General features: G+C 35.2%; 4 protein-coding genes across 5 annotated transcripts; 1 reads left to right on the forward strand and 3 right to left on the reverse strand.

Moving 5' to 3' along the window:
• Positions 1-56: 56 nt before the first annotated feature.
• Positions 57-1882, reverse strand: Ythdc1 (YTH domain containing 1). Its single transcript, XM_088029356.1, has one exon. The coding sequence runs from the start codon at positions 1656-1658 to the stop codon at positions 345-347; it is 1314 nt and encodes a 437-aa protein (XP_087885482.1). The 5' UTR covers positions 1659-1882; the 3' UTR covers positions 57-344.
• A 699-nt stretch (positions 1883-2581) lies between these two features.
• Positions 2582-3375, reverse strand: LOC148178371 (nucleoside diphosphate kinase-like). 2 transcript variants are annotated; one of them, XM_088029217.1, is made up of 3 exons: positions 3213-3374; positions 3020-3150; positions 2582-2962 (listed from the first exon to the last, which is right to left on the reverse strand). In XM_088029217.1, exons 2-3 carry the CDS (start codon positions 3146-3148, stop codon positions 2627-2629), a joined length of 465 nt encoding a protein of 154 aa, XP_087885343.1. In that variant the 5' UTR covers positions 3149-3150; positions 3213-3374; the 3' UTR covers positions 2582-2626. The 2 variants fall into 2 exon arrangements, with proteins under 2 accessions (XP_087885343.1, XP_087885342.1); XM_088029216.1 differs by having other exon boundaries at positions 3020-3375.
• A 1175-nt stretch (positions 3376-4550) lies between these two features.
• dup (chromatin licensing and DNA replication factor double parked) lies at positions 4551-6759 on the forward strand. The gene is made up of 3 exons (XM_088029947.1): positions 4551-4685; positions 4740-5267; positions 5447-6759. The coding sequence occupies exons 2-3, from the start codon at positions 4756-4758 to the stop codon at positions 6693-6695; spliced, it is 1761 nt and encodes a 586-aa protein (XP_087886073.1). The 5' UTR covers positions 4551-4685; positions 4740-4755; the 3' UTR covers positions 6696-6759.
• A 264-nt stretch (positions 6760-7023) lies between these two features.
• Uba2 (Ubiquitin-like activating enzyme 2) lies at positions 7024-9649 on the reverse strand. Its single transcript, XM_088029944.1, has 8 exons — positions 9507-9649; positions 9181-9337; positions 8976-9130; positions 8637-8924; positions 8374-8582; positions 8023-8325; positions 7608-7972; positions 7024-7557 (listed from the first exon to the last, which is right to left on the reverse strand). The coding sequence occupies exons 2-8, from the start codon at positions 9328-9330 to the stop codon at positions 7192-7194; spliced, it is 1836 nt and encodes a 611-aa protein (XP_087886070.1). The 5' UTR covers positions 9331-9337; positions 9507-9649; the 3' UTR covers positions 7024-7191.
• Positions 9650-10059: the final 410 nt, after the last annotated feature.

A 10059-nucleotide genomic window follows, 5' to 3' on the forward strand; every position in this document is an offset into this window, starting at 1 on the left:
TCTATTGATTAAGGAATCACGTGTTCAAGAATAGTAATTTGCGATTCGCAGTAAAATCTTGTTAGATACATTTAATTAAAAACTACAAAGAACATACAATTTAAAGAAACAGGAGCAACACTGAAACAACAAAAACGGAATTTCATCCGTATCTTTATATTTATAGAATAATATACAAACTGATTTTTTTTTCAAATAACCCTACAACTTAAATTACAATACAACAAAAGTATTCACAACAATTTATAAAAAAAGTACGCAAATTAAACATAAAAGACCTAAACTAAAAACTGAATACTCGAAAATAACATTTATTTAATATTTGCAGCAGTCAAATACAATATTCACCGTCTATCTCTATAACGATGACGATTCTCTCGTTCTCTATCTCTTGAACGTTCACTAGTCCTCCACAGAAATTCATCTACTGAACGATCATACGATCTTTTGTCTGAATATGAATTTACTCGTGTTGAGGAATAATCTGGTAATGGTATTCCATCGTAGTACCTGGGTGGAGGTAAAGTATCATATGAAGAATTGGAATAAAGTCCTGGTGGTGGAGCATACGGTAATGGAGGTAGTTGATGTTGCATTGTCCGCATGTAGTCTGCAACATAAGCCTCTGCAGCTGCCGCTGTGTAAGGACGTGAAGAATCACGATCGTAGAACAACGAAAAGCGATCTCTGGCTCTTGATGGCGATGAAGAACGTCTATATGAAGCTGACGTCAATACACGAGTTGATAGAAAATACTTCCTCCTAGAATACGACGATCCTCGACTGCGATAATTAAAGTTATTTCTTGCAGCGATTGGCATTCTGGTTTTGGGATGACGGTGACCTCTTAAATTATTTTTTCGTGCAGCTTCTTTAGATAAGCGTAGAATCGGTGTGACTTCAATACCATCGTCTTCAGGAAATAAACGGCACAGTTCCTGAGCCACTCTGGGTTCAATTTCTTGGCCATCGCGGCCTATTTTCACAGGTTTACCATCATTCCATGGATTATACAAATGCATGGTACTTGAAAATGGCAGTTCCTTACGACAAATCCAGTCCACTTTAAAAACTCCGCCTAAAGCTTTAGCTGATAGTCCAGGGGGTAAAACCCACGAGATAGCAGGTACATCGTGGCGAGATTCACTGTGTAACCTTGCAAACCCTGCGAATTTTCCACTTTCCTTCACGGAAAATATCAGCAAAACATTGCGAGACTCTCTGTAGGCCTTGTTAAGATTTGCTTCATTTTGAGGAAGCGTTGACCATACACCTTTGGCTTTTGATAATGTGATATTTTCTGCGTTGTTTGATTTGATGACAAAGAAGCGGGCGTCACGAAATAAATAATTCAATTTGGTCATGTAATCATATGATTTACCTTTGACTTCTTTGGGTCGTGCTCGTTTTATAACTGGTGAAGAGCTTTTGTCTCTACTACGACCTCTTTTGTGTCTTGCTATGTGCCCTTGTGCTGATGATTTCGTACTAACAGAGCTAATACTAGGGGCGCTAGAGCTATCTGAACTACTGGAAGACACATCACTTTCGTAGTTTACTTCATCTAATTTCATATCATCTCCCATGTCCAAGTCCAAGTTGAGATTTTCGGTGTCTACATTGCCGTTCTTACTGGAGTTTCTGGAGTCCATTATCATAACAATACTGCTTGGAGTTATTTACTTTGAGAACCAATAACATTTAACGGATTTTTCACTCACACTTAAAAACTGGATCATACGAAATAAAACCAAATCAAATACAACCAAATACACAGATTATTTTGGTGATAAACCAAAACACCACCATTGAGGATTTTCTGCTTATTTAGTTTTAATTTTTTAGTGATATCAATTCAATTTTACCATGTTGGTAGTTCGTTTTTTTGACAGAAGTGGAAGTGGCTAAAGCGCCTTAACAGGCAACAAGATGATGAAAATTCTAACCTACAAAACAGTAGAGAGTAAAGTCGGTTTAAGTAGCAAGTGTCCACATTGACTGTTATTTCTTGAATTAAGGTTGAAATCTGTTGAATTAACTTTGGAAATTGTGGATCAAATTTGAAGTTTCGCCAAACAGGGAAAATCCAGTAGATGACGCGCATGTCGCGAGGTGTAGATTTCTGTAATCTTTAATGTCCTTAAAAAGTGCTTAAAAAACAAAGTATTCTGAAATGGCCCAACAGAGAAAACAGGGTAAAAAGACAAATTTTAAGTGTTTTTAAATGGTAACTTTTCTTGGCCAAAACCATATTAACGTTTGATAAAGCAGGATATATTTCTTAAAATTTTAGCTTTTTTAAAAAGGGGGACTTCGAAAAACCGGTCAAATTCTTAAAAAAAAATGAACTTTATAAAAGTTGCCTTGAAAACCAGGCTAAAATCATTAAAAACGTGTTGTGTTATGAAGGGGCCTTACTAGTAGCATAGCTAGTAGTCAAATATTTCAAAAACATAAAAGCGAACAAGCACAAAAAATCGCCAATTTGTTGCCAAGGTTTTTATTTGTTTAACTATTAATAAATAGGAGTAACAAATTTGCAAGTCTCCAAAAGAAGACACTTCAATTAAATATAACAACGAACTTGGAAATGGTTTTATTGATTATAATTACACTTTAATAAAGCTTAATCTTCATAAACCCACGCTTGAGTGGCTGGTTGCCAGTTGACCAACTCTTTCTCACTAAACCACAAGCTGATTTCTTTGTTAGCAGACTCAACAGCATCAGAACCATGAATAATATTGCGTCCAACTTGTATACACAAATCGCCACGAATGGTTCCTGGAGCACTGTCAGCGGGATTGGTAGCCCCCAATAAAACACGTCCAGTCTTCACAACATTCAAACCTTCCCATACCATTGGTACAACAGGGCCACTGCTCATGTATTTTACTAGACCAGGGAAGAACGGTTTTGTGGACAAATCGGCGTAATGTTTTTTAAGAAGATCCTCAGTCGGCTGTAAAAAAATTGTAGTTTAAAAAACAGCCAATCAGTTTAATCCATTCAAACTTACCCATGTAAACTTTAGAGCTACTAACTTGAAACCTTTTTGTTCAAATTTTTTAATGATTTTTCCAACAAGGCCTCTTTGTACTCCATCGGGTTTAACCATGATGAAAGTTCTTTCACGTGTTGCCGCCATTGCTGTTGAAAATAATGAAAATATCGAGAGAATTGTGCAAATCATACAATGCTGAAGTTGTTACCAATGTTTAACGTTCAACGGTAAAAGAAAAGTAATTAAGATAATTCAGTAAGTTAACACGATCGATGAAAAAGACTGCGACACACGAAGGACACCGGTGGGGCAGCAAGATGGAACAAAAAGGACAAGAGGCGTGTTTTGTGTCTTTTTTTTGGTTACTAACTTTAGAACTACTTGGTAGGTTTATTGATACAGCGGGAAATTTTAAAACGAAGATTGCCGATTTACCGCAAATCTAAATAAATATTTACGTTACCTAGTTTTTCTTACCAACAGCAAATTTGTCGTACTAAAGTCATATTCTACTACACATTCTTATAATAAAATAGTTTCCATATTTGCATATTTGTATCATCAGTTTGTGCTAAGCACCCCAAAACAACTTAAAATGTGTTTAGTGCCGTTTAAGTTCTTTCTAAGTACTTACATACTCATTTTAACAATCATTACGTTTATTAATCATTTTGGAACGGAGACAATCAGGAAAATAAACAAGAATCTTTTGCCAACTACAAAAACGCATTTGTTACGCAAAGTTCGAATACAGTCGACGGTTTTTATGTTTGCATAATAGCTATTTATTTGAGAAGGATATTAAGTAATTCATAATGAACGAGGACGTTACTTGTTAACGTCCGAGTTTTTTATGAATTACTTAATATCCGTAGTAAATACAAAGCTTTATCGAAACATGGACGAAGTTGGCAATGTTACCACTCAACAGTTCTGCAAATTTCCAATTTTTGACGGAAGTTTTGAACGCGATGAAACAGCGAGAAAAGCATTTTCCGAGATATTTTATGTTAGAATTAATATAAATAAATGCAGATCTTCAGAATGTTTTTAATTTTGGTCTTTGGAGTTACTTTCGTTTGCATAAAAACGTTGAATATTATGGATGAATGGCAACTGTGCTATTATGAGACGGTAACTATGCTATTATGAAACAGTAACTATGTTATTATGAATTATTTGTATCATCACTATTATGATGTACTTTACACGTAAGCATACAAAGGTATTAGATACATCTTAATGTTCATGTTTCGATAAATATAATTAAATTGTATGCAAGTACTGATGGAAAAAATCTTGTAAACTAGTTACATAATTATAAACCAAATTTTACTTGATTATTTCCAAATCAAAAATATGTTTTCTAACTGTGTAAAACAATTCAGTTAATTAAATCACTGCTAACAGACAATATGTTCATTACCCCTTTGAATTTCTTGAGATAAACCAAACAGTGGAACGATGGTGTGTTTCTGTTTCGAATATCGCGCCAAAATTTTAACGGTTGGGCTTTTATGTTTGGAAGAGTAGTTCCGTTGTACCTGTCAACTTTCCTTCTCGCTTCCACGCATGTGTGCAGTTCATTTAATTTCCAACGAAAAGAGGGAAGATTCTAATTGCAACAAAACACCACCAGTGCAGTTTGTTTTTGTTATAATTGCCACATCAACTTGTAATCGTAAGCATACTTCTAAACATTTTACGTATAAGTGTTTCATGGTGTACTCTTTAGATTGTGTTATGAAAAAATGGCTCAACCTTCAATCATCCACTATTTCAACAGCAGAAAACGACCAGCAGTGGATGACTACAAACTTGAGAATAACAATAAACTTCTAAAACTAGACCAGGAAGTTACACATTTAAAGAATGTCTCCAGTGTGTTGCCACCATTGAAAGAAGCAGTCCAGCTTAAGAAAGAGGTTACTAAAAAGACTGTTGCTACCAGAATAAATGCAACCAAGAAACCAACAGAGGAGGCTAAAGCAAGTGAGTCTACTCCTAAAATTACAACTTGTTTGAAAAACACAAAGAATGAAGAAAGATGTCTCACACCTACACCACAAACTAGTGGTAGCAATGAATTGGATAGGATTAAAAGTGTTATAACAAAGAGTGATAAGCTTAGCAAGTTGAAGGAGTCACTGGCGAGATTCAAGAAATCTGAACAACAACTCAAAAATATTGAACAGAAAACTAAACAGATTCCAGAGTCACCCAAACTTAAGGCATTTAATTCCATTGAATTTGAAGTTGTTAGGTAAGTTTACTGAAAACGTACATTTCATTTTGATAATTAAATCACTTTTGTAATGCTCACTTGAAATCGTTCATAGAGGAAACTATTTTAAGAATGGAACTGAACAGATTATTGTTTATTAAAATCACCATTTTTGACGATTTGTTGCAATGTAATTTTAACATACCGTTTCTTTCCAGCCCACAGAAGGTATCATCTCCAGAGAAACCATATCTCAGTCCCAAAAAGCCACTTTCCAGTGCTAAAACAAATTTGTTCAACGTTCTAAGTCCTAAGAAAACCGCCAGCGTTCAAAGGAACTTATTTAGTACTTCAAGTCCTACAAAAACTAGCATCGATTTGATTAGCGACGCTACTAATTCTGGAGATTCAGCTAAACCAAGTTTACAGCTTCCGTTTAAATACAGAACTTTAAGCGAAATCTTTAGATCCATCGACACGGTGATGCAAATAATGTTTAATCGCAAGGAGCAGATAACATTTAGAAAATTAAAGCCTGCCGTGGAAGAAATGGTGAAACGTACTTTTCTCGAGAAGCATTTGTCGCAAATTAAATTTCTTTATCCAAATGCGTATAACTACACTCAGGTAAAAGAGAAGGGTTTTGGAGGAGTGCGACAGGGACAATGGGATCTTGTTTTAACACCTGTAATGAACTCGGAAGTTATGACAACGGAGATTTTGCTTAATAGAAGGAGAGAGTTTCATCAGATGTTGATAGATAAGACTAAAGACTATCATAATGAGTTCTTGTTGTCGTTGACACCACCCATGGTCATTCCAAAGAGCCAAATTACGCGTTGGCATCCTGAATTCGATATAGAGAAAGTTCCTGAAATAGAATTTGCTGCGTTACCACAAGCCCCAATTACACAACAAGCTACCTCAGCGAAGGAAGTTTTGGAGACAGCCCGAAAACTATTCAACTGTAACACACGAATGAACCAGGCGTTGCAACGGTTGAAAGAACACCAAGAAAAAACTCCATCGGAAGGACCACCTCAGCCTGTTGTAGAAGCAGCTCCGCAATTGAAAGGCATCCCGAAAGCTTTACTCGAAAAAGTGCGCCAGAAGCAGGCCGCCAAAGCTTTAATTTCAATGACCAGAACAGCAGACAAAGAAAAAGAGATGAAGTTGTATGCTAGATTACCTGAATTAGCTCGACTAACGAGAAATTTGTTTGTAACTGAAAAGAAAAGTGTGTTGGAATTAGATGTTGTCATGGAAAAACTAAGCAACAGTTATCGTACTTCTCTGAGCAAGGTTGAATTGGAAGAGCACTTGAGAACAATATCGAAAGAAGTGCCAAAGTGGCTCGTTTTTCACAAACTCAGAAATTCGGTGTTTGTCAAATTGGTTAAGAACGCTGATTTGAGTTTAATTATATCTAAACTTGAAAAGTTGGCCATAGAGAAACGTGAATCTTAATTTGTTTTCCTTTCAGGAATTAATTTTATAGACATTAAGAATTTAAGAAAATTGATTTACCAAATAGTGTCTTACTTTTTATATTGAAAATAAATAAAATTTGAAAAAAAAATATCCATATACCGGGCTCATATTTTCCACTTTAGATTTAGTCTGTCATGTTAAAACTTAAGCTTTTTGATAATGACTTCAAAGCTTGGCGGATGCGTCGGGATGAGACTTAATTTGAACTTTCGCTGTTTTATGTATCATGGTATCCGTAGTCTATTTTTTTAAAATCAAGAACAAATAAATGAAAATTTTGAATGAAAAGTAAAACAACTGCATATTTCATTTTTTATTTGTATTTGGGAAAAAAAGAAGTGGGTTATACAAACATTTCTTAATTTACATTTGATATATTCCTTGCATACTATTACAAATTGAACGAAATTAAAAGAAGGTACATATTTAAAGAAACTGAACGACAAAAACATATGCAGAAACATTGATACAATTAAAGGACATCGTCAAGTACGATAAGATCATCGTCATCCTCAGGAGGATTTAATTTACGACGCTTACTAGAAGACGCTTCTACATCATTACCATCATCAGTACAAGTTACATCATCGTCACTGTCTTCTGGAGGTCCGGCTACATCATTCGTCACCGTTGTTCCATTTTTGACTGCAGCCACACCATCTTGTTTCTCTTTCAGGTCTGATGGGTTGGCAACAAATTTGAAAAGTGGATCGTCCTTTTCCTTGGCTTCATACTGATTTATATTGACCGTCAACTCGTAATTTTGCAGAAAATCATCGACTTTTAGAATGCTTCCGTCCACAACTCCTAATTCGGTCAATGTTTTATCGTGATTCATCTAAAAAAAAATAAAATAGGATTTTGTGAATTATGATGTGCGATTCAAACCTGTGTTTCTCCTTCTTCTGAAGAAATGACTACCACGCCTTTCCCATCTAGGATTGCATCTGGAGCTATCATGTTGAGTGTATTTTTCAGAACTTCAGTTTCAAATTCTTTGAGGGTCATTTTATTCACATTTACAAACACATTGACCACTGGTTTTGGCGAGCAGACGTAACAGTTAGGATTTGCCATTTGTAAAGCATTATCAGCGGCTAGAAGAATTTTCGAGTGGACTGACTTCTGTCTCAAATAAATGGTTGTGCATTTTTCAAACTCGCTTTTTAATACTCTAAATGCGTAAAGAACGACGAGACCAGCAATCAGAGCGTTTGCGGTCGCAATTGCTGGAATGATGTTACCCGCAATCGCTAAAATAAATAAATAATTAATCAAAGAAAAAACGACAAATCAAACTCACATTTTACAGCGAATCTTGATTTCTGCGGTATTGAAAATATATTTGCGCGAATGTTGGCACACGCAGTGACAAAATCCATTGCAGGCTTATCGTCTTTATCCCATATGAGAAAAGATCGGCTTTCAATCTGCTGCTTTAAAACTGCTATTGTGTCGGCAAAGAGTTCAGTACACTTGCTTATTGACAAAAGTTGCATTTCAGAAGATTTGGATGCTTCTTCTTCCAAAACAATGTTGGAAACACAAGTCTGTGCTTTTTCCCACGACAGTGGTGTTGGGCGCTTGCGATTTTTCCACAAGTTTTCTGAGGTAGAAAATTAGAAACAGAATAAACATTCAGAAATGTACAAACCCATTGATAGCAAATAGTTAATATCATCTCTAAAGAATTTATCAAAAAGTTTTTGGGGGTCATAGTTTATTTCTTGTGCCCATTGTCTTGTGGATTTTCTTTGAACATCACCCGATTTTGTTTCGGAAAATTTACCGTCTTGACGCAATTCTGGATCTTCTGTATCGGGAGAAACGTCTTGATCTGGATCTTCTTCGCCAAATAGTTGACTAGAAAATACAAACATCTTTTGAAATTCCTGTTTAAAATGGAAAGGAACTTACTTAAATAAATGCTTAGCCCAAACAATGCAATGAACTGGCTCTGAAGGAGTATTTCTGATGGTGCATCCAGGAAAGCTTCTCTGCTGTGGTTTTGGCTGGCATTCATAACATTGTGTGATTCCCTTCTTGATTAACTCAACTTGACCAGAATATCCAGCAGTTCCTGACTCTAGAAGAGGAATGTCTGCTGCCAAACACATTCTGTTAACGTGATTTCTAGCTGCACGATTATCTAATGCATTCAACACTAAATTAAATCTTTTAAAAAAGTTAACTCCATAATCTTGGCTGTAAATAAAATCAAATAGTTAATAATATTATAAAAATCTAACTTTTTACTTGAAAATGCTGTCATGATATGCCTCAATTTTCACATTTGAAATAAATGATGTTATGCTCTCCTTTGCAACCACTGCTTTAGATTTTCCAACATGCTCCTTTCTGAACAAAAATTGTCGGTTCAAGTTACTAACATCAATTGTGTCTAAATCGATCTAAAATGAAAGTGTTAATCAACTAATATTAAACATGAATAAAAACATACGATTTCAATGTCTTGGAATCCAGAAAGGCACAAATTTTTGAGTATTTCACACCCAATCCCTCCTGCACCAACCACTAGAATTTTTGATTTCAAAATCAAAGAATTGAGATTTTCATTTGGTCCTCCAGTTAACAACGTTTGCGGAGCCATTTTTTAGCTGAAAACAATAAAATCAACTGTAAATTCATTAAACATGAGTCAAAACTACAATTTTCTAAACATAACCAAACCATCACCTCTTGAAGATCTAAACATTGTTCAATGAAAAAGTTGTTTAAAGTATAGTTAGGACAAAATTATTAAAATATCGTAGTAAAAATTATTACCACTTTGTGCTTATTTCTGCAGTCTGGGTTTAGAGAGATGTACTTCTACCAGTTTTAATCAGTTTATCCGGCTTTACGGCTTGTGAAAACAAAGATGAGCGCTCCGTAGTTCGAATGTCCGTCTTCAGTTTTCGATGTTTGACAACAGCGCCATTACCTGTTGTGAGTAGTTCAGATGTTTTGGTGGGAAATTTAAAATATACGAGACACCCCAAAGAAATGTTATGATCATAAAATTGCGCCATTTCTGCTTTCTTTTTTAAATTGAATGCCTTGTTGTTGGTGGCACTAAATTTTAAATTCTGCGTTTGTGCGGGCGCATCTAACAGTTTTCTCTAAAAACATCCCAAAAATAATTGGAACGAAATTTGCCACTAAAAATTTTTATACTATACAAGTACATAAAGATACATCGTTTTTTTATTTCTTGGGTCTTCTATAATGGGTACATTATGTAATAAAATTTCTGCAGCTTTGTAGCTATAAAACGAACCGTGGAGTCTTAAAATATTCACAAAGGATCGCACTAAGTAGCCATTATAATGTAACTAAC

This window comes from Gnatocerus cornutus, chromosome 2 (assembly GCF_029298725.1).
Source record: "Gnatocerus cornutus isolate USDA-ARS CGAHR chromosome 2, icGnaCorn1.1, whole genome shotgun sequence".
NCBI classification, from domain to species: domain Eukaryota; kingdom Metazoa; phylum Arthropoda; class Insecta; order Coleoptera; family Tenebrionidae; genus Gnatocerus; species Gnatocerus cornutus.